Source organism: Taurulus bubalis, assembly GCF_910589615.1.
Source record: "Taurulus bubalis genome assembly, chromosome: 10".
In the NCBI taxonomy this organism is placed as follows: Eukaryota; Metazoa; Chordata; class Actinopteri; order Perciformes; family Cottidae; genus Taurulus; species Taurulus bubalis.
Window position 1 is genome coordinate 25,101,339 of NC_136598.1, and position 24,216 is coordinate 25,125,554.

A 24,216-nucleotide genomic window follows, 5' to 3' on the forward strand; every position below is an offset into this window, starting at 1 on the left:
TGTGTGTGTGTGTGTGTGTGTGTGTGTGTGTGTGTGTGTGTGTTATGCTGCTTCTCTCCCCGCCGATCAAAAGCGGAACCAACTTCATAAAATATCAAACAGACTTGGGCTGCAGCCTTATATACCTGCATGACCTGGCATGGCTTTTGAAGTGCATGGAGGACACACACACACACACACACACACACACACACACACACACACACACACACACACACACACACACACACACACACAGATTAAGCTGCAATAGAGGGTTACATGATGAAAAGAAGCGTCCAGAACTACTTTTTAATGATTGTAAACACTTTCTAGATGTGCGTGGTTCAAGATTACATAACGATTCTTAGTTATAATATTTTGTATCGCGCATTACACATATTGATGCTGCTGTAAAAAATCCTCAAACAATTCCTTTTAAATATATTTTTCAAATCAAATGGTCCTGTTTTTGCGTTCAAAGACTTTTCTTCCATTTTATTTTGGTGGATTATCCTGGTGTTTGAATGTTCTTTCTTTCTGGGTATCTGTGCAGTGAGATAGGTCAACATTACATTCCCTAATACGGTCATCGGCCCTCAGCGGCTGCCCTGGGGTCCCGTGGAGGCATGGGGGGGGGGGGGGGGGGGTTATCTGGCATGATGGCTGCAACACGAAAGGATCCTAGTTGTTCTTGCTCCAGTAATGAATAAATAAATACTAAGAAACAACATTTTCAATACATTTGAACGTTTATTTTGGAGCAAGAACTGGGATGCGGGGCGACTCGAACCATATTCATCCCTCATGCCCTCTCTCTCCTGACAGTGGCCGTTGACGGGTCGTTGCGCGTGGACTGGAGCCCGGCCAGCTCCCGGTCTGACCTCGCGCTTTTGGGGAACACGCGGACCTGCTTGGCGCGCAGACTGATTCTGACAGCACCTTTGGGCGCACTGGACTTCAGCGAGGTGCTTGACACTCTTTTATTCAAATCTGCAGCGACTAGTAGAGTCTCTGTCGTCTAGAGGCGACTTTTTATCATGAAAACATGGCGAATGTTTCTCAGTGTTGCAGATAAAGACGATTCAAAGTGAGCACATGTTCAAGTGGGAGCTTCTTCCTCGTAGTTGCAACATTTGTAATCGTCTTTTACAATAAAAAGGGTTAATGAAGACTATAGACTTCTGACACAACGTCCCAAAGAGCCCAGAACCCCAGCAACACCTGTGGGCCTTAAAGGACAGCATTGGTATCTATGAAAACAATAAAGTTGTCCACCAATGTGCAGTAAGGTCAGTAGGGCACAGAGAAACAAACCACCTACTTTATGAATTACATTGCGATAGATTGGTCAGCTAATATATATATATAACAGTTAAATGCCTTTTTACTGGGATGTTTGAATACGTTTTGTTTCCCTACTCAGTAACAATCCCTTGTCATGTGTGTGTGTGTGTGTGTGTGTACCTTAGCCAGTCCCACATAGACCACATATTCTCTAATCAAAGATGACAGTCTCAGTAATTCGCCACACGAAGCAGAAGAATATCTTCTCAACCCTTCCCGAGGTTTGATAATTACCTTATTAACGAGTTCTTTTCTCTTTATTTTCATGAATGTTAACCACTTGGTTTCTAATTATTTGCAGCACAAATTAGCAATTCATATTTTTTTCTTCTAATTTGGGATATTTTCAAATGCATTGTCAGTGTCACAGAGTGTAATTTAGACAACACAGGATCTCCATTGAAGAGATTACTGCTGATCTCACCGCCGTCAGCTCCTTTTCCTGGACTGACAGGATATTAGAGAGAGAGAGAGAGAGAGAGAGAGAGAGAGAGAGAGAGAGAGAGAGAGAGAGAGAGGTGTCTGAGAGGAGAGTCTCTGGTGGATCCACAGAGAACCGTCATCATCATGCAGAAGAAGCTGCAGTACGAGCCACTTGCTGCCAAGTGTGTGTGTGTGTGTGTGTGTGTGTGTGACATCGTCAGGGAATGAGGCAGCTCGGGGTGGAATTGTTCCGTGGTGACCAGTTGCCATATAAATGTTCCCGTTGTGGAAAAAGTTGAGAGATGGAGAGAGAGAGAAAGAAAGCAAGAAAGAGAGAGAGAGAGAAACATGGAGTGAAGGAAGAGGCGGATGTTCAGGTTATTTCTCACCAGGGAAGCAGATATCACGGCAATCTGTTCCAACAAATCATATCATTTGGGATAATGTCTTCCACGTGTGTGTGTGTGTGTGTGTGTGTGTGTGTGTGTGTGTGTGTGTGTGTGTGTGTGTGCTGCTGAACAAAGAGCCCCCCGAGCAGCAGGCACAATGCGTCTGCACCTTTGTGTTCCGCGGTTGACATTTGATAAATACAAAAGAAAGAAAAGTGTATTGGACTGAAAAATAGATTCCTGCTGTGATGAGACTGTAATTACCCTTAAAAAAAAGAGAGAAAAAGCAATAAATGCACCTTCAGCTGCTTAGGAAACCTGTGGGGTTCTGGTTATTCTGACAAAAATACAAAAATGCATTGCTTTCGTGGGTGCAGGCCTGTTTCTTTCCTAGCTTTATTCCTATCAGGGTGGAAAGAGTGTTCATATCACCACTATGTGAGGTATAGAGATAGAGTCAGGTCCACGGGCATTTACAGGGTGAGACACATCCCAGAGGACGGATAACATCCTCCCACACCGAGCTGATATGATTTCTCTGAGCCGCTATTAGAAAACAAATAAAACATATTCGTCCGTGGGTGGACAGCATTAACTGCCGGCCTGACATCTGCTTTCTCCCTTCCTTTAATTAAAGAGCAGCACAATGCATGGCTCTCCCCGCGTCGCCTCCAGATTATCCTCCCTCTGATCTGAGAGCTGCTCCGCGGCACAAGAGGATTATCGCGCCCGAGTCTCATTATCGCGGCGGCATCAGAGCCCGGGGTTCCCCGTCTTCACTGCTTCCTGTGGCTCTGGGGCCGTACTGAGTGGTGACCTTTGACCCTCCTAGAGGCCTTAGTGAGGTCTGTTCAGGTAGTTATGAACCCCAAATGAGTTCTAGTAGTTCTTTTTCAGAATTATTTTGCAAAGAAAATGTATATTTTGATCATAACTATGAGAATCCAGCATGATATGAGCAATATTTGCCAAAAATCCCTCCCGAGTTTTTCCAACTCCATGATTCAGGGCCTGAACAACATCCCACATACTGATAATGCACCTTTTTTAGAAAGATTAGGACCTAAAGAATCGGAATCTGCAAAAAAAAATCACAATATAGCAAAGCTTCGGCATATTGGGAAGGAGTTTCAGCCAAAAAAACGTGTCGTTCGGTTCAAAAATAGAAGAATTACTTGTTTTATGGGAAAGCATTGTCAGACTGATGCATGCTGGGTACTCAAATGTTCAGGAGCTTCCGCTTGTACGTAAGCACTTATACTTAACAGTTACTTTAATTGTTTTGAAACCATAGGTATCTTCTCACAAGGGTTACGGAGAGTTGCGGAGAAGCTGCTGGTGTTGAGCCGTGACCCATTGTTGAAAGATTCAAGTCCGAAATGACCCGACAGCTCCAATACTTCTGGTGTTCATCAGCGTGAAGTTGTTTTCTCCGACTGAAAGGCGGCTGAAACCAGAGCTGCACTCACTCTGCGCCTGTAGGCGTCATCCAAGCGCTGGGTCTCCAGGTGCCTTGACCCACATTGAGCGTGTGGCCTGCTGCTGTTGACGTGACGGGTTCCCACGTGAGGACCGGCCATACAAAGAGTTTACACACAAAGGAACTCGTCAACACCCGATACTCCCTTTGTGGTCGGACGTGATGGAGGACAGACAGGAAGGAGGGGGTCTACTGTCTGGACACGCCATGGGTTTCCTTTCAAGATGTTACATGTTATTACTTCTTATTAGTCAGTTGCATAACAAACACACACCACTGGAGAGGCCTGCTGGTTATAATGGAGCGAACATGCAGCAAATAGCCTAGAACCAGAGATACTTCCTCTTCTATCTGTGAATTATTGTTCATTAGTTGTAACTTGATAACAAACTATTAGCATATGCTCATTAGCCAGCCGGCTAATTCAACAAAGCGCTTTACTTTACAGGTGCAGCTAACCATCAGTATCGTTGACGTGTTGTTGTTTAGTTTCCACTCGTTAATTAATACGTAAAGCAGATGTGTTTCACTCGGCAACACCAGACAATCAGCCGAACAGATGTATGCTCTGAATTATTTCTAATGAAGGGAGGAAGTGTTGATTTTTCGTCTCCAGGAAGTCAAATGTTCCTCAATAAACTGCAATGTTTCCTTTCTTTTGTGGATTAAACAAATACGGATAAAACGTGTTAATTGGTGACGTGAGAGTGTTGTCTTCGTCTTGTCTTCATCTAACATGAGGGAGATGAAGTGAATACATGGATTTTCCCATCGGACGCGTCCCCTTGTTAGTCTCTTTTAAAAATAACATTTCATAACACGACATGCACACAGTCATTTAAAACAACACCGTCAAGGTTTACTTAGTTTTATGTTTACTTAGTTTTAGGTTTCAAAACAACTACTTGGTTATGTCCAGGTAGCACAATTACTTGTATATAGCTTTGGAAAAGATGGTGGTTTGGGTTAAAATAAGGATATTCTTTGCCTAAAATAAGTACTTTTGTTACGTGACTGGCGTTATTAAGGTAAGAGAGTAATAAGAGAGCTTGTTTATTCGTCCCACATCGGGTAAATCTGCAGTGTTAAATCAGTAAAGCATTAAAACGTTGAGCATGTGGCTGCTGCTGCAGGAGCTGTCCAGGGTGCTGAAAAACGCCGGAAGGCCGAGGAGCGCTTTGTTTCCCGTGTCATGGTCATGGGAAATAGGAAATAGGAAAGGTGAATAAGCTAGGTAACAAAACTAAAGTCAAATAAGTCAACGGTAGTGAAAGTCCCATGTTTGTTTGACTCCTCCCACCAGCCTGACATGACCTTTTCCTCATCCGTGCTTCTTATACATCAGTTTTCTGTCTGCTAACGACACTGGAAGCTGAGCAGAGAGAGAATCCTTCACTTCCCAAGGCCTCAAAGTACAGTGAAGGAGTCTCCTCTCCGTGAGTCAGGATGCATTCAGACACCAGTGTTTTCCCCTGAGTCACACTTCTTTCTTCCTTCCTTTGTCGTTTCAGGTGAATGTTGATGACACCGTTGAAATGTTACCAAAATCAAGAAGAGCTCTCACCATCCAAGAGATCGCTGCGTTAGCGCGCTCTTCCCTGCACGGTGAGCCTCGACATTTTTAAACCCCAAAAAGCTCGTCTCAGGAACGCTGCTGTGATGTAACCGTGTGTTGTTTTTGCAGGTATTTCCCAGGTAGTGAAGGACCATGTGACGAAGCCTACAGCCATGGCTCAGGGCAGAGTGGCCCACCTGATAGAGTGGAAAGGCTGGTCGAAGCCCACGGACACTCCGGCCGCCCTGGAACCGGACTTCAACTCTTACTCGGACCTCACCGAGGGAGAGCAGGAGGCCCGCTTCGCCGCCGGTGAGAACTTTATCATTTACACACACACAACAAACACACACATGCACAGCTTAAGCTTTTGAATATGTGCGTAGGACTCACACTCCATCTGTACAGCACGAGCCATTTAACATGCACTCCAGTGTATTAGTACGGAGCGTATATGAGACGTATAAATGACCTCACCGATACTTTTTATTTTCACTTCCAGTGCATATAACTGCTGCTGCAACCTCCAAAGCATGCGTTCTGTTTTAATGCATTCAATCAATGCCTTGACCTTCGACCTTCTCGCTCATATTTATCAGCGTGCTGCAAAAGTCCAGCGGGTGTAGAGTAGGACATCTTGTATATTTATATTGGGGCGTGTTAAACCTGTGTCTGGCATACTAATACTGAAGAGTACGGTGGCATTGAACAGGTTCTGGATGGAGATATATCACAATCTGTATGTCCGTATGATTTCTCTCATAAAGGCAAAAAATGCAAGAAAATGCATGATTACCCATCATGCATCCCTCACATAAAACAGTGTGCTACTGCTCTCTCTTGAGCACACACTCATCACAATGACATCATCAGATTTATTCTATTTTTGAGAAATAAAAATAAATAGAATAAAACGCCCAGGAAGTTGAGACCTCTTCCCCAAAATCACCTCTCCTCACCTCTCTCCTCTTATCTTTGACTCCCTCTATTCATCACCCCTTCATCCTATTCACTCTTTTTAAGTTCCCCTCTTTCTCTTTCTCCCTCGCTCCCTGCAATGCAGACTCTCAAGGTTAATTCACAGTAAGGTTTCGCTCCTTGTTCCACCGTGACTGAGCGGTTTCTCCTTACTTTCTTTGCATCCTTACATTTGCATAACTTGAGTGAGGGGAAGAGGTTTGATGTGCAAAGGAGATGATTCATAGAAGTTATGTAGCTCTATAGAAGATAGATAGCAGGACTCATGGTATATAACCACATGCGATACAGTCATTTACACGCTTTGCTTCATTGTCAAAGCCACATTAACACGGTCTAACCCAAGCAGGGATTGACACGAATTTATTTTATTCAATTAGTCTTGCGTCGACTTGCGGTGGAGGGCTTGGGAGACATTTTGGTGGATGAACTCTGCATGTCAGCGTTCAGCCGCTGACGGCTCGGCCTCCGGGAGCCGGCTGGGGTTAAGTGTCTGAACCAAGGACATGTCGACACGGAGCCGGGGCTCGAACCGCCCATCTCCCGATTGGAAGACGACCTCTGAGTCACACACACGCCTGTACAGCGCATGTATGTGCAGTACTTTGCGTTACTTTGCTCCTCAGCTTCCATCAGCGTGCGTCACTTCCACCAGGGAGCCCGTTGTGCTGACTCCTCCTTTTCTTTTCACCTCTCCTTGTAGTCCGGTGGCGGCGTTACGGCGTGAATGTCAGCGAGCGTGTTGGTGTATAAGTGAGCATGTGTGAACGTGTGAAGTGTGAACGTGTGAAGTGTGTATGCAAGCTAGTCAAACACGGCGGTGTGTGTGTGTGTTTGTGTGTAGGACGCATCCGGAGGATAAATACATGCAGGTGGGGTTCTGCTATTGATGCACGGACTTCTGCCAACACACACACACACACACACACACACACACACACACACACACACACACACACACATTATTTGAAGGTAATCCTGCAGTGTCTCTCCGTAGTGCATGAAAGTGGCTGCCAAGCCTTGACCGACAGAGCGAGAGGCTTATGTCACTGTGTGTGTGTGTGTGTGTGTGTGTGTGTGTGTGTGTGTGTGTGTGTGTGTGTATTCCAGTCTCCGGTTCACGTGGTGGAGCAGAGATGTTTGTGAGCAAATTGGGAAATTGGCATTAGTTTTGTAAGATAAAGGTCTTCTCGAAAAGTGACGATGTAACGATCGTCCTGCGGCTCGTATTCACCGCAGGATCCTGAGCCGGTGATTCATTGTTTTGTGTCACTTTGTTATTGATTTTGATATTTTTGTAGTTATTTTGGTCTGTGGTGGTTTCGCTGCTTTTTCTTTGTAGTTTATTTGCATCTCTTTGTTATCTGTCTCTTTGTAGTTATATTGTGTCTCTTTGTAGTCAATGTGTATCTATTTGTAGTTGTGTTGTGTCTCTTTGTAGTCAATTAGTATCTCTTTGTAGTTGTGTTGTGTCTCTTTGTAGTTATATTGTGTCTCTTTGTAGTCAATGTGTATCTATTTGTAGTTGTGTTGTGTCTCTTTGTAGTCAATTAGTATCTCTTTGTAGTTGTGTTGTGTCTCTTTGTAGTCAATTAGTATCTCTTTGTAGTTGTGTTATGTCTCTTTGTAGTCAATTTGAGTCTCTTTGTAGTCAATTTGTGTCTCTTTGTAGTTGTGTTGTGTCTATTTGTGGTCAATTAGTATCTCTTTGTAGTTGTTTTGTGTCTCTTTGTAGTTGTTTTGAGTCTCTTTGTAGTTATTTTGTGTCTCTTTGTAGTCAATTTATATCTCTTTGTAGTTATTTTGTGTCTCTTTGTAGTCAATTTGTATCTCTTTGTAGTTATGTTGTGTCTCTTTGTAGTTGTTTTACGCTTCTTTGTTGTTGTTTTGTGTCTTTTTGTAGTTATTTTGTGTCTCTTTGTAGTTATGTTGTGTCTCTTTGTAGTCAATTTGTGTCTCTTTGTAGTTGTTTTATGCTTCTTTGTTGTTGTTTTGTGTCTTTTGTAGTTATTTTGTGTCTCTTTGTAGTTATGTTGTGTCTCTTTGTAGTCAATTTGTATCTCTTTGTAGTTGTTTTAAGCTTCTTTGTTGTTGTTTTGTGTATGATAATTTTGCATCTTTTCCTTATTGTCACGTGTCTCTTCCAGACTGGCCCTGTGCCCGGTCGGCCCGATGGAGTAATCAATACACGTGCTGCAGTTACTGTTGCTTCCTGACCCGCTGAATATTTATAAAGAAAGATTTCAGCGCTGACAAAACTCCCACCTACACAGATAAAGCGATTAAGTCATTGTTGTAGAAACGTAGCAATGGTGTGTGTGTGTGTGTGTGTGTGTGTGTGTGTGTGTGTGTGTGTGTGTGTGTGTGTGTGTGTGTGTGTGTGTGTGTGTGTGTGACAGAGAAAGGCAAGTACTTAAAATCAGACGTTGATGCCTGGTCGTCTATATGGTATCTGTGTCAGGTAATAAATGATCTAAGTATAGATGTTTTTTGCGTGTACTTTGCCATAAAATGATAATATTCTCATGGTTATACCCTCATGATTATATCCTCATGGTTATATTCTCATGGTTATATTCTCATGGTTATATTCTCATGGTTATATTCTCATGGTTATATCCTCATGATTATATCCTCATGGTTATATTCTCATGGTTATATTCTCATGATTAAATCCTCATGGTTATATCCTCATGGTTATATTCTCATGGTTATATCCTCATGGTTATATTCTCATGGTTATATCCTCATGGTTATATCCTCATGGTTATATCCTCATGGTTATATCCTCATGGTTATATCCTCATGATTATATCCTCATGATTATATCCTCATGGTTCTATTCTCATGGTTATATCCTCATGGTTATATCCTCATGGTTATATCCTCATGATTATACCCTCATGGTTCTATCCTCATGGTTCTATCCTCATGATTATATCCTCATGGTTCTATCCTCATGGTTCTATCCTCATGGTTCTATCCTCATGGTTCTATCCTCATGATTATATCCTCATGGTTCTATCCTCATGGTTCTATCCTCATGGTTCTATTCTCATGATTATATCCTCATGGTTCTATCCTCATGGTTCTATTCTCATGGTTATATCCTCATGGTTCTATCCTCATGGTTCTATCCTCATGGTTCTATCCTCATGGTTATGTCCTCATGGTTACGTGGGGTCAGTGACGTAAAGAGAAGTACGCATGCAGGTGAACACGGTCCTTCATCCTGAGTTAATGAAGGAATTATAAAAAGGCTTTTCAGAGAGAACTAAAGAGCCGCCCGCTCTGCAGCATTTCAACTACCGGAGGATGTTTGTGAGGAAAGTTCAGAGCAGCTACAGGGGAGATGAATGAGGAGCATCGATCTGCCTCTCTCTCTGTGGGAGACGATGCATGAATACTGAGCATTGACCAGACAGAGAGAGAGAGAGAGAGAGAGAGAGAGAGATAGAAATCAAAATGAGAAGAGAGAAGAGGCTGAGAGATTGAACTGGGTGAAAGAGAAGCGAGCGGCAGGAATGAGGAGAGCAGGTGAGCGTTTTATTGAGAGAGACGAGTGGAAGAAGAGGGAGAGAGAGAGAGAGAGAGAGAGAGAGAGAGAGAAAGAGAGAGGATGGACGGGGGAGAATACAAAACAGGTGATGGAGTGAAAGGGGACGAGCACAGAGAGAGAAAGAGGGGAAAAAAGAGATAAAGAGGAAGTCTTATCCTCTGATTGGCCGACCCCTGATTGGTCACTCAGACCTTATTGGTTCGGGCACATGCTGAGTCACCTCACACACACACACACACACACACACACTGATGTCCTCTCCGTGGCCTTACATGTGTGTGTTTGGTGATTAATTGCCGAGAAGAAGCTAAAAAAAAGCGATAAACCTCATTCAACTCAACACATTGTGACGGGAAATCTTATTTTTGGGTATTTGTGACACCTTGTTGACGGGATTACGACTCAATAGCTACACAAGCGTCTGTGCACAAGCTACCGAAAGCAGTGGAGGTGGTTTTACAGATAAACCCTGTGAATACAGAGCGGCTACGCAAACAGTTTACAGGTTTTATTCCTGCAATAAGTCCAATAAGTCTCTGAGGATGTCATGTTTAATGTGTAGGAGGAGAGGTATTGATCTAGCCATGGTCGTGTTTCATCGCACAGAGAGGAGCATTTAACCGTCCTCATAAGTGGAGGTGGACCGAACCGTAAAAAACAGTCAATAACCGTGAATACTCAGAGGCTGGCTGAGGCCTTTATGTCCTATATGTCAGAAGAAGTAGTAGAGAAGAGTAAATGCAACAAAGAAAGGAGTCAAAATGCAAAGACGGATAATTAATTGGTGAATTAAATCAAAGTAAATCTGATTTTGGCGGATTTTGAGCGTTAATCTGTTGCATTTGCTGTGGAAATGATGCTAAAAAACCACCATGTGAGGCCGTCATCGATATAATAATCACCTTCATGTTTACTCTGGATACAAAAGTCTTCCTCCTGCCGGCGGCCATCTTTAAAGTGAACTCTGACCGCCACGGGGGACGCCGTCCCTCACACACGGCTTACTGCCTCCCTGTTGCCATGCCAGCCAGGCGTATGTGTGTGTGTGTGTGTGTATTTATGTGTGTGTGTGTGTGTGTGTGTGTGTGTGTGTGTGTGTGCAGGTGTGGCAGAGCAGTTTGCCATCGCGGAGGCAAAGCTGAGGGCCTGGTCGTCTGTGGACGGCGACGAGTCCAACGATGACTCATACGACGAGGACTTTCTGCCTGCCAACGAGCCCAGCACGCAGAGCACAGGTACACACACACACACACACACACACACACACACACACACACACAACTCTACAACACAATGGCCGCGGTGAAGCTAAAATCTCATTTCTTTCCTTCATATTGTCCGTCTCCTCCTAAAACCTCCTCCACCTCCCTCTCTCTCTCTCTCTCTCTCTCTCTCTCTCTCTCTCCCTATCTCTCTCTCTCTCTCCCTCTCTTTCTCTCTCTCTGTCCCAGTGCCCTCGTTCTTCATCTTCTCCCAACATTTTTTTTTCTTTCTTTTTCTTGTTCCTCGGTGCAATTTGATATCCCTCCTGCAACTTTAATATAATTTCCTCTGCCGCGGAGACATTGTCTGTGTGAGCGGGTTATAAATACACACAATGTGTGTGTGTGTGTGTGTGTGTGTACTGTATATACCCGAGCTTTCATCTTGATTACACTGAACCACCAATAAGCTGAACTAATAACGTTCTGCTCCGCGTTGCTTCTCCGTCTTCTTCTTCCCCTCAGAAGGCTGATGGAGTCACATCACATTTAGGTTTAGCAGCTGCTGCTCTGTGCAGTTTAACATGTTGCCATGCCTGAATTTCACAAACAAATAAATATATATATCTATTTTCAGATAGTACTATATTTTCATTCTTCCCAATGACATATTTTGGTGAATATAACCATATACTGGGATTTGTAACAGGTATTTTTGTGGGACCTTAAAACCCTTTAAGCCCTAACCCTAATAACCCTAATAACCCTAACCCCTAATCCTATTTATTGTTTGAGTTGTGTTTAGAGGTTGTACATGGGGATTATATATTATTGTAGCCCTGATTTTTATGTTTAATTTGATACCTAACATGCTTTTGTTGTTGTTTTTTTTCCATTTTTCAAATAACGTTATTGATATAATTTCTTTTAGCGGTCAAACACAGGTAAAGTATTCTTCTTAAAGGAACCCTGAAGCTAATTTAACGTTCAGCAAAGCACATGTTTGAGGCCTAACAAATGTTTTGATGGATATTTCTTCCTCATCAATGACCTTTAATCTGTTTTTTTAAAGAATCTTTTCTACGATTGTTCTCTACCGAGCTTCTTGTCCTGTTTCAATCGATATATCGTATATAAAAAGACGAAAATGTATAAATAAAGATGCGAGAGAAGCAGGTCTTGTTCCTGCTCACGGTGTGTTTCCTCCCCTCCAGACGTGTCATCGTACCCGCCCTACCTGAAGGACCTGATCCACAGCCAGCTGTGCCATCACCTGGGCCTGCGAGGGCCCTGTGGCGAGGGAGGAGGAGGAGGACAGGCAGGAGGAGGAGGAGGAGGAGGAGAGGGAGGTAGCGGAGAGCCCTCCCCCACGGCGGGCTCCCCGGACACCCTGTGCTCCAGCCTGTGCAGCCTGGACGAGCAGCACCCGCTGCTCCTGCGCGACCTGGGCGGCCCCCGCGGACACCACTCCTACGGCAACGTGGCCGAGCTCGCCGCCAAGATCCTGGCGGCGCTGCAGGGCGGCGAGGAGCTGCTGCTGGCCCGGCTGCAGCGGGCGGGGCAGAGCGGACCCGGAGGGGACTGCGGCTTCCACAGCCTGGGCGGCGTTAGCGTTAGCGGCGGCGGCGGCGGCGGCGGCGGCATCAGGCCCTGCGGCGGCCAGGACTCCCCCTGCTTCTCCACGTCCTACTCCGACACGTACCTGTCGCCCGGCGAGGACGACGACACGCCCTGCAAGGACTACGAGAACACCGGCTGCCCGGCGGAGGCCCAGGGCAACCCGCCCGCCTACGACCCGCGCAGGAGGGTCTCCGACGTGGCCTCCTCCGGGGTCGCCTCTCTGGACGAGGAGGACGAAGAGGAGGAGGAGCAGAGGGCAGGGGAGCCAAACAACAATGTTTAACCCCTCTGACATCGTGTTTTTTTGTTCCTTCCCCTTGAAAAGCATGACCCCCCCGCCCATCTGACTGAAAGGAATCATCGTCTTTGCCTTATTCTTGCAGCATTTCAACTCCTCCCCGACGGCTCCGCCCCCCCCTCCCTTCGATGTATCGACTCCCGTTTCCTTTGAAGGCGTCCAAACAATCTTTTTTATCCACGTGAAAACTGAACTTCCTCAGTCTGAGCGACTGTATTAAAAAAAAAAAAAAAAAAAAAAATGGACGCCACCGACGGGCAGACAAGAATGACCAATGAGTCCAAAAAACTCAACTTATCTTTGCATGTGTGTTGCAAGTGACGGGCTGAGGTGGTCTTGAGCACGGTTTGCAATCTCAGCTGTCCTGTATAACCTCTCCTCCTCCCTTCCTTTCCTCCCCTCCTTTCCTCCCTCCTTTGCAAGAGACAACATAGCATCCTTCTGGGCATGGCTTGCTGAGTATGCCAAACTATCTAAAAAGAAACCTGTCACTATACCAATTATGAGCAAATGCTGGAATGTCTTCAAAGTGACAGGACATAGTATGTATTTTAAAAATAACGACGTTTATAAAAAGAACAAAAGATTTGACACTAATATAAGAAATGATATGCTTTTATTGTACTAGTTTTCTATCACTCAGACATGTCACATCACTCCTCCTGCGATGGACATCCGCCATGAAGATGGACTGGACGGGACGTTTTTAAAGGCTCGGTGGATTCCTGCGTTGGTTGTCGACGGAGACGGAAAAGTATTTTTTTTTCCCGAGTTGCACCTGGAAGATGTTTTCTATATTTTTGTATGCGTTGTCTTGCTTTGATCTCTTTGCCTCGGCGGCGGCGGCGTGACGGTGTCTGTGTTCTTTTGCACGAAGCTAATGTGGCTGTAGGTTTCTCCTTTTCTTCGTTATCACTGTGTGATATAGTTTACTGGGACGACAACAACAACAACAACAACAACAACAACAACTAAATAACTAAACAACAAAAACAAGAACAATACAAATGTGAAGAAAAACGTTTTTATTTCTAAAGAGGATACTGTGATACGGTTTGTTATTGCATTTGTCATGGTCGTTCCTCTCATATTGACTCCTGAAACTCTTTTTTATTATTATTATTATTATTATTATTATTATTATTATTATTATTAATACTTTCACTTCTTTTCATGACATTTGCAAAGTCATTGTTCATGTGACACATCGAGGTTCTCCCAGAGGGACTGTCATTCATACAACTCAGGAAAACCCCATTGGACCAGAGCATCACCCATAACACACCTGTCTCATCCTCCGTGTGTGTGTGTGTGTGTGTGTGTGTGTGTGTGTGTGTGTGTAGAAAGAATCCTGCTGTGCGTAGTTTTTTTTCTACAAATAATGAAAGCACAGATTCAGTCCCCATGTCCATCTTTTAATGTTTGACTGTTTGGAAAAGCCTCAATGTGAGAGTCCCTATGTGTGTGTGTGTGTGTGTGTGTGTGTGTGTGTGTGTGTGTGTGTATTGTACGATGTCAGCAGGCTCCTTGAGCTTCATTCCAGATCTCCCTCCCGATGCAGCGATTCCCTTTAAAACAGCGTCAATAGCTGAGCTCTTTCGTTGGAGGTTGAACTTCTGCTGGTGCTTTGTGCGCGAGAATAAAAACAAAAGAAGAAGAAGGAGAGGAAGAAGAAGAAGAAGAAGAAGAAGCATACAGTACATTAAATCTGGAAAAAGCTATTTTTTAATAATACAGACGGGATGACATCAGACTTCTGAACTGAAGTCCCAGTCAGAGGAGTTGGAAAAGACAGCGACACCTCAGGGGGACCCATTGAAGAAGCTGTGCCTTTCATTCGTCACCTTTGACCCCCCGATATACCACCATCATCATCATCACCATCATCATCATCACCATCCATGCTGTCACTCAGGCCATAGCTTCTCTTTTTCTTTCTTTTTTTAAATGAGCAGATGCAGAGTCAAACCTTTCTAAAAGAGTCTGGTCTGGAGGTCACAGCGGGGCGATTTGCGCCACCGACCTTTTTCCGCTTGTTGTGCGTTTTGTCGTGGCACACACACACACACACACACACACACACACACACACACACACACACACACACACACACACACACACACACACACACCTCTATGTATCAGCTGCTCTGTCCACCACAGTGCGTCCTCCCTCCTCTCCCCCGGAGCAGCGAGAGAGGACGGGCACCTTGGTTGTTCCCTCTCACCTCCACATGCATGTGTGTGTGTGTGTGTGTGTGTTTTTGTAATGTTTTTATTGTTGTACCTCTGATGACATGTGACCACACTCTCTCATCCAGTCCACCTTACAACCCCAAATGTCCCAAATCTGATCTCAGCCCCTAAATTAAAGTCGCTTTTATTCGTCACGCCATCCTCGTGACACACACACACACACACACACACACACACACACACACACACACACACACACACACACACACACACACAGCCTGATGAATGTCTTCCCTTCTCCCTCCTCCCATCCATCCCCATGGGGGTTTATTACGTAATCGGAGCGCTACCTTGGCAGACAGGCAATTAACCCGCGATTAAAAAAAACGCCTGACGGACAGGAGATGCGTCTCTCTCTCTCTCTCTCTCTCTCTCTCTCTCTCTCTCTCTCTCTCTCTCTCTCTGTCAGTCTTTTATTCCCTCTTTTCTCTCTTCACCTCCTCCTCACCACGGCGGTGGAGGTGAGCTGTCCCAGAAACCTCTCGGGGTGGAGTTGGGGAGGAGGAGGAGGTGAAGAGAGAAGAACACAAGAAGGCCCGGCTGTCCTTGAGCCGTACAGGTGTCTTGAGAGGGGAAACTACTGTGTGTGTGTGTGTGTGTGTGTGTGTGTGTGTGTGTGTGTGTGTGTGTGTCTCCAGGCGAGTGGTGACATTGGATTCTTATCAGAAAGAAATGCTCCACATTCTCTCAGAGATGGTGTGCGGGAGAACATCTGCAGGACACCCTATAGCACGCTGAGAGAGAGAGAGAGAGAGAGAGAGAGAGAGAGAGAGAGAGAGAGAGTGTGTGTGTGTGTGTGTGTGTGTGTGTGTGTGAGAGAGAGAGAGAGAGATGGTCCATGTACAACCCACATTAGTCTCCATCGTCTTAATTAAAAACGACCCGCAATCCTCGGGGAGGAGGAGGGGGCATGCACACACACACACACACACACACACACACACACACACACACACACACACACACACACACACACACACACACACACACACACACACACACAATGCAAAGAGGCTTGTGAGAGTAAAGCCATACCCGGCAGAGACAACGACACTATGAACTATGGGTAAGAGGAACATAGACGACCCGAAATGAATGTACCGTCCCATCCATCATAAGTGGGATGCATGTCACACACACACACACACACACACACACACACACACACACACACACACACACACACACACCGTCTGAAATCTCAATCCTGACTTTCTTTCTTCTCTCTTTTTTAATACTTTCCTTCCTCTTTTGGCTGAATGTAATTATTTGAATATCGCCACCTCGGATTTGAAAAAATAAACAAATCTTTGTTTGCTGCATCTGATATGATTTTGAGTTAATAAAATATTGTTATTTGCAACAAAAAAAATCAATGATGTGTGATGTTTTACATTTTTTCCGTCATTTATTTGTCATTTAGTCGTAACTCCCTCACATATATGTACAAATATTTAAATTAGAAATACAAATAAAACCATACAGGTACTTTACAGTAGAGGGTTAAGGAGCTCTGGAGGAGGAGAGCTCCATTAATGTAGTGTTTAATGGTCATGATTAGATAATGAACTATTACACCTCCTTTAACACCATAGTGGACATTCACACACACACACTCACACACACACACACACACACACCATAAAGCCAGCTGCAATTATCTCCCTGACGCGACGACATCATCATTATTGAGTTGTTACGAGGGCAAAGAGCAGCAGTTAGAGGAGCCACAGAGTCTCCTGGAGCAGTGTTTCATGTGTTCATGACATCACGCGTCCCCGGGGGAGCAGTGATCTATTGGGTTGGGGAGGATGGAGATATCGAGCTGATGGGTTTAGAACAAAGCCCATGGCGTGTGTGACCATCAGGGGTTTGCATCCTGGTGTCACAGCTCCGGTTTGCTGGAGTGTAAACAAAATGTTCCTTGATAAGGTTTAAAAAATGTGTCAATGAAAGAAATAATGTTCCTCATCAAACAACAACCTGACGGGACCGAGGATGAGGAGCATGAGAGCAAGGCATAGTCGCACATAACTTCAATACCGGTAAACACAAAAAGACCATAAAGGCAATGAATACAACAAAAACAAAGAAATAACCCAAAGAGCAAATGGAATAAGACCAACTGATGAGCCTGGTCTGACGAAAAGAGGCGACGCCCTCAGCTGTGTTATTGCACACAGTAGATTTAAAAAGAGTCAAAAGTCATAGTATGGTGTATTGAAAAAAGTTATGAAAAAATAGTCAAATATGTCAACAAAAGTAAAAAGTCAAATATGTTGAAAAAAGTCATTAAAAAAAGTTAAATATGTTGAAAAGAATCATTAAAAAAGTCAAATATGTCAACAAAAGTCATAACAAATGTCAAATATGTCGAAAAAGGTTATTTAAAAAAAGTTAAATATGTTGAAAAAGGTCTTAATAAAAGTCAAATATGTAATAAAAAAGTAATTAAAAAGTCAAATATGTCAACAAAAGTCATTTAAAAAAAGTTTATTATTAAGTTTATTATATTAAGTGTTACGGTAGTATAGTACGCCAAAAATAAAGTGATAAAAAATAATTGCATAGGATGTCTTCATGGTGTGGTCCTTAAAAAAAGTAAAAAGTAAAAAAAAAATCACAAAAGCAATAATATAGTATATAAATAATAAAGGTCACAGTAAAGTCTAAAAAGGTCATTTTTCCGCTGCTCCTTCAGTATTTTCCAGAGGACAGATCTGAATAAAGACCACAGACACACAATCATTCACATATACAAGTTGTGTAGTCGACTGCGCGCGCGCACACACACACACACACACACACACACACACATACACACACACACACACACACACACACACACACACACACACACAAGAGTTCTTCAGCTCCTCCTCTCGTCACCTTGAGGTCCTCCAACACCTCACGTCTTTTCTCGGAGAACCAACGAAGAAGACAGACGAGCTCCTTAAAGGGCTTCAGATGTCACGTCTGTTATCTCTTCATTTTATGAACTATGAATCCAACAATGAATGGATGTCTTCTGTGTTTATCTTTCTGTTCATAAGCGCTCAAGGAAGTTGTTGTTGTCCTCATCTGTTAGCTGAAGCCAAATGACCATCATCATCATCATCATCATCATCATCATCATCATCATCATCATCATCAAAAGGATGAAATGTTCTCCTCTGGTATGAGTCTAAAACCTCTTTGATGAGAAGGTACATGGACCCATACTTGTAGAGCGCTCTTCTAGTCTTCCAACCACTCAAAGCGCTTTAACACTACATGACATCATTCACCCATTCACACACTGAGGGGAGGGGCTAAGGAGTAGCTAGCATTCACACACCGTAGGCACAGCTACGGGAGACATTTTGGGGTTAAGTGTCTTTCCCACGGACTCATCGACATGCGCTAGCGTAGCCGGCTATCAGTCGACTGTATTATCCAAATTCTGCCCCAGGTCAGAGGTCAAGAGATGGGCTTGTGGAGACCACGGTGTAGTCTAAAAGTAGTCAGACTCTAAAAGTAGTCCCAGAGCTGAGTGGATGAACTCCTTCTGCTGAAGGAGACAGCTGAGTCTCTGCATTTAAAACAAAAAAACTCTCTGTTTCCGATCATGCCGCACTTTTTCCAGGTGAAGATATTTTTAAACCATGTTGTGAAAAGCAGTAAACCCAAAAAGAAACGCTGCAGAGGATTTATTAATGCATAATATTATCCACAAGGACAGATGCGAGTGTTTCCCCTGAGGGCCCAAAGTGTGGCCGTCAGGTTGATGCATGCTGCTCGTTTTCACTGCATTGTTTCTCTTTACAGCTCCCTGTAGGACTGGAGGATGCATCGCTGTCCTGAAGGGCGACGTGCTGCCGGGTGTCCCCTTTCACACACTCCAGTGAAACACACACACACACACACACGGCATAAAAGTATTAATATGACAAGTCTTGATTGTTGACGCGCGGCGCTGCTTGGTGGACAACTGTGGCAAATGTCAGTTAAATTAAAAGGTCAAAAGAGGGATCCTGAAGGTCAAAAGAGGGATCCTGAAGGTCAACCGGGGCCGTATCTACTTTGGCTTCCGTCAGAATAAAAAAAACATTTTCCACATTTGGGGATTTTGGCCTTGAATTTATTATTGAGTTATTCCATTAGCGGGTTAGTAGGCCTCTTCTCGAAAATGTTATCCCCAAACTAAAAAGGGTGTTTCTCTGCAACCACTAGGGCTATTTGAATACTTTTGGTGTTATAATAAAAAAGTACACATGTGAGATTTTGTTCAGATGTGTAAATATCAGTCTATATGTTACTGGTTAAGAGTAAATGAAGATGACACACAGAAATAAATGAAAAGGTTTCAGGTCCGCCTATAAAAAAATCACTTTCAGGATGATTATTTCTTTGAAATGATGCATCTGTAAGGTTCAACTCTAACCCAGATCATAGCTCAATATGTGAACATTCTCTAACCCAAATCATCGCACAATATGTGAACATTCTCTAACCCAAATCATAGCTCAATATGTGAACATTCTCTAACCCAAATCATAGCTCAATATGTGAACATTCTCTAACCCAAATCATAGCTCAATATGTGAACATTCTCTAACCCAAATCATAGCTCAATATGTGAACATTCTCTAACCCAAATCATAGCTCAATATGTGAACATTCTCTAACCCAAATCATAACACAATATGTGAACATTCTCTCTGCAAAGGTTGACTTTGATAAAGTGAAGCAGAACAAAGTTAAAGAGGGTTTAGAACAGAGAAAATTCAGGCGAGGACTCATTGGGACTCATTGGTGCCCATTTGGGCTTTGGGCCATTTGGGTAATTTGAGTTGTATTTGAATTTTCTCATGTACCAAACCATATATTTCACTTGTATATTACTTATGATGTTCATCATATCCAAATACAGCAGTTTTGGGCTTTTATTTTAAAAAATCATAAAAGAAGCTATGATTTACAGTTTTATATAACAATTGCTCAGTTTCCCCTAGGGAGAGTTTTTAAAAGTGTCCCCATTGTTTGCTCGGCCAGTCCAACGGACGACCTTTTGCACTCCAGCACTCTATTCCTGACCACGTGCTGGGGGCCTCTCCAAGTGGCCCCCCCATCCGGCCTTATCTCATGAGCGTCTGAAAGAGAAGGGGTTTCCGCTCCTATCAGTTTGTCCGTTACATTCCTGGCACCGGCGGTTGGACAGACTGCCATTTATGGCTAAAGAGAGAACACTATGGAGCCCACGCTGTGCTCTACTGACCCACAATGCACCGGGGGCTTTATAAAACCCCACAACAAAGACCCCTGGGCAGTAAGAGCTTAATAGCTTCTGGAGAGCTATTTCTTTTCCTGTTTTATTTTGTCACTATTTAGAAATTACATTTTAAGGGGAATAGTCTGGGAGTGTGTGTTCCAGGTGTGTGTGTATCCTCTGCCATGGCCTCCCTGACATCTTCCAGCCGCAGGTCCTCCTCGTCCTACCGCTCCTCGTCCCGCTTCAGCACCTCCAGCTCGTACCGGTCGGAGGGCTCGCTGGGCTCGCTGGGAGGATCGTCCGATTCCCTGGATCCGCTTTTTGAGCCGTTTCTGGACTCTGCAGATTCCTCCGGTCTGTTTGGGGAGGAGAGCCCCGGGGGAACCGGAGGTTTGACCCCCTTCAGCAGGTCCTCCTATGGGCACACTGGTAAGGGAAGTCCCCATGAGTATGGTGAGGAAAGACGTGTGTGTGAAAGAAGTCCCCATGAGTATGGTGAGGAAAGACGTGTGTGTGAAAGAAGTCCCCATGAGTATGGTGAGGAAAGAAGTGTGTGAAAGAAGTCCCCATGAGTATGGTGAGGAAAGAAGTGTGTGAAAGAAGTCCCCATGAGTATGGTGAAGATGGAAGTGTGTGTGTGTGTGTGAAAGAAGGCCCCATGAGTATGGTGAAGAAAGAAGTGTGTGTGAAAGAAGTCCCCATGAGTATTGTGAAGAAATAAGTGTGTGAAAGAAGTCCTCATGAGTATGGTGAGGAAATAAGTGTGTGTAAAAGAAGTCCCCATGAGAATGGTGAGGAAAGAAGTGTGTGTGAAAGAAGTCCACATGAGTGTGGTAAAGAAAGAAGTCCCCATGAGTAATGGTGAGGAAAGAAGTGTGTGTGTGTGTGTGTGTGTGTGTGTGTGTGTGTGTGTGTGTGTGAAAGATGGTTAAGAAAGAAGTATTATTCAGTTCAAAGATAATGGAGTTTTGTTGCATAGCTTAATTGATAATTTTGCACGCTTTAACGTTATAGAGAGAAGGTTTTCAGGATGAGTTTGGCAAATTAATAATTTAATTAAATGTAATATTATAACTTATAACTATTTTTATTTTATTTTTAATTAAATGTATTATGTATTTAATTTATGTAATGTATTTACTTTATTTATTTATTTTATTTTATTAATGATGTCTCTGGTATTTTTACATATTATATTATGAGAAAGTAATAATAATAATAATAATCTTTATTTGTTTAGCACATTTCTTACAGACTATGTAGCTAAATAAAAAACTGAAAACTTTCCTTTTATTGATAAAATAAAAACAAGTGAGAGAAAGAAAGAATGCAATTTACATCATTTCAACAGATGAGCAAGAGCTGGAAAACATTTTACATTTAAAAGAACAAAATTAGGAAATGGAAATGAAAGTACATTTTTATGCATTGCATAAATTTGTATGAAACATTTGTGACTCGCGACAAAAAGTACATAAGGAGCCGTGAGAGCGAAAGAAAATAAATAAAAAGTGGCGCGCTCATATAAAAAACAGGAACTTCTAAAGACTAAATATGAAATATTAAAAGAGTTCTGCAGCCACACTAAGCAAGAACAACCAGAATATATATTATTCATATTTTTTGTAAGTTATTACTGGCGAGTCACAACAGGCAGATTAAAACATAATCAATAACCAGGCTTAACATTTTATTGCAGGGACAAATTTGAAGTATTTTATTACTCAAATGTTAAATACAATAAGAATAAAAGACCCGCATGTGTTTGATGAAACCACAAAGTCTCTTCTTTAGGAAAATATTGTCTCTTTCCAGACAGCAGTAAATATTAATAACTGCCCAAACTATGAAGCTTTGGTCTCTCGTGGCATTTTAATGTCCTTTTTGTTCTTGTCAGAGTATCAAATATATTAAAAACACCCCAAACAACTAAGCAATAATGCTCTGCTTGAATATATATGGAGTCCACTTTCTGGCTCACTATTTTCAACAGAAACGTATGAGTGAAAAGCTAAAAAAAAAAGAAAAAAAAAAAATTGATAAGAAATTTAGCTTGGAGAATTGGCGAAACATATGAATAAAAAGTAAAAATACAATTTAAAAAAATAATAAATTGAGCAGAATAATTGCTTAAAAACTAACTAAAGAACAGTTATAGAGTGTAAATGTATTGTTCAAATAAAACACCATGCTTTAATTCATATTTCTTACACTTTTCATTCAGACATTTCTATATTCTTCTTAACATGCTCATATTGTCTTAATAATCCATTAATTGCATTCTTCTTCTTAGATCGCTGCATATTTAGACTATAATTTGAAATGTTTAACGAGCATTTAAAGAACTCCGTGTCGTTCCTCCACAGCTCCAGCAGGCGGCGCTGTGTCGGGCGTTCGATGCCAGGGAGACGCGTACTACATGTCCGCTGACGTCAGCCATTTTGAGCCGCACGACATCGTGGTGATGGCCTTCAACCACCATGTCGTCATCCACGCCGAGAAGGTGTGTGTGTGTGTGTGTGAGAACACACACACACTCACTCTCTCTCTCATCCTCCTCTCTCGCCCTCTCCTCTCATCCTCCTCTCTCACCTTCCTCGCTCACCCTCCTCTCTCACCTTCCTCTCTCATCTTCCTCGCTCACCCTCCTCTCTCACCTTCCTCTCTCATCTTCCTCGCTCACCCTCCTCTCTCACCTTCCTCTCTCACCTTCCTCTCTCACCTTCCTCGCTCACCCTCCTCTCTCACCTTCCTCTCTCACCTTCCTCGCTCACCCTCCTCTCTCACCTTCCTCGCTCACCCTCCTCTCTCACCCTCCTCTCTCACCTTCCTCTCTCACCTTCTTCTCTCACCTTCCTCTCTCACCTTCCTCTCTCACCTTCCTCTCTCGCCCTCCTCTCTCGCCTTCCTCTCTCACCTTCCTCTCTCGCCCTCCTCTCTCGCCTTCCTCTCTCACCTTCCTCTCTCGCCCTCCTCTCGCCTTCCTCTCTCATCTTCCTCTCTCGCCCTCCTCTCTCACCTTCCTCTCTCATCTTCCTCGCTCACCCTCCTCTCTCACCTTCCTCTCTCATCTTCCTCGCTCACCCTCCTCTCTCACCTTCCTCTCTCATCTTCCTCGCTCACCCTCCTCTCTCACCTTCCTCTCTCATCTTCCTCGCTCACCCTCCTCTCTCGCCCTCCTCTCTCACCTTCCTCTCTCACCTTCCTCTCTCACCTTCCTCTCTCATCTTCCTCTCTCACCTTCATCTCTCATCTTCCTCTCTCGCCCTCCTCTCTCGCCCTCCTCTCTCACCTTCCTCTCTCACCCTCCTCTCTCACCTTCCTCTCTCGCCCTCCTCTCTCACCTTCCTCTCTCGCCCTCCTCTCTCACCCTCCTCTCTCACCTTCCTCTCTCATCTTCCTCTCTCACCTTCATCTCTCATCTTCCTCTCTCGCCCTCCTCTCTCGCCCTCCTCTCTCACCTTCCTCTCTCACCTTCCTCTCTCGCCCTCCTCTCTCATCTTCCTCTCTCATCTTCCTCTCTCACCCTCCTCCTCTCCTCGCCCATTTGTTTGTTGTTGTTGTTGGTTCTCCAGATCCCTGACCATCCACTTGCTCCCTCCTCCTCCTCCTCCTCCTCCTCCTTCCTCCTTCCTCCTCCTCCTCCTCCTCCTTCCTCCTTCCTCCTCCTCCTCTTCCTCCTCCAGGTTCTGGATGATGGAAGCGTCAGCGACACGTTTACCCACAAGTCCCTGTTTCCGGAGGACATGGACCCGTTGTCGGTCAGCGGGACCCTGAACCCCGACGGCAGCCTGCTGGTGAGCGTCCGCCGGACCGCCGCCGGAATCGAGCCACCGGCCGTCCCCTCCTACAGCAGTGAAGCTCACCTTTGACCTCGTGG

General features: G+C 44.0%; 2 protein-coding genes across 2 annotated transcripts; both read left to right on the forward strand.

The window, feature by feature from the left end:
- Positions 1 to 5,129: 5,129 nt before the first annotated feature.
- On the forward strand, positions 5,130 to 12,815 carry fam131ab (family with sequence similarity 131 member Ab; the record flags this gene model as incomplete). The annotated part of the gene is made up of 4 exons (XM_079224812.1): positions 5,130 to 5,223; positions 5,303 to 5,485; positions 10,814 to 10,945; positions 12,127 to 12,815. Exons 1-4 carry the CDS (start codon positions 5,154 to 5,156, stop codon positions 12,813 to 12,815), a joined length of 1,074 nt encoding a protein of 357 aa, XP_079080938.1. The 5' UTR covers positions 5,130 to 5,153.
- A 7,703-nt stretch (positions 12,816 to 20,518) lies between these two features.
- On the forward strand, positions 20,519 to 24,208 carry hspb12 (heat shock protein, alpha-crystallin-related, b12; the record flags this gene model as incomplete). The annotated part of the gene is made up of 3 exons (XM_079224815.1): positions 20,519 to 20,765; positions 22,703 to 22,839; positions 24,023 to 24,208. 3 exons carry the CDS (start codon positions 20,519 to 20,521, stop codon positions 24,206 to 24,208), a joined length of 570 nt encoding a protein of 189 aa, XP_079080941.1.
- Between the last annotated feature and the right edge of the window lie 8 nt (positions 24,209 to 24,216).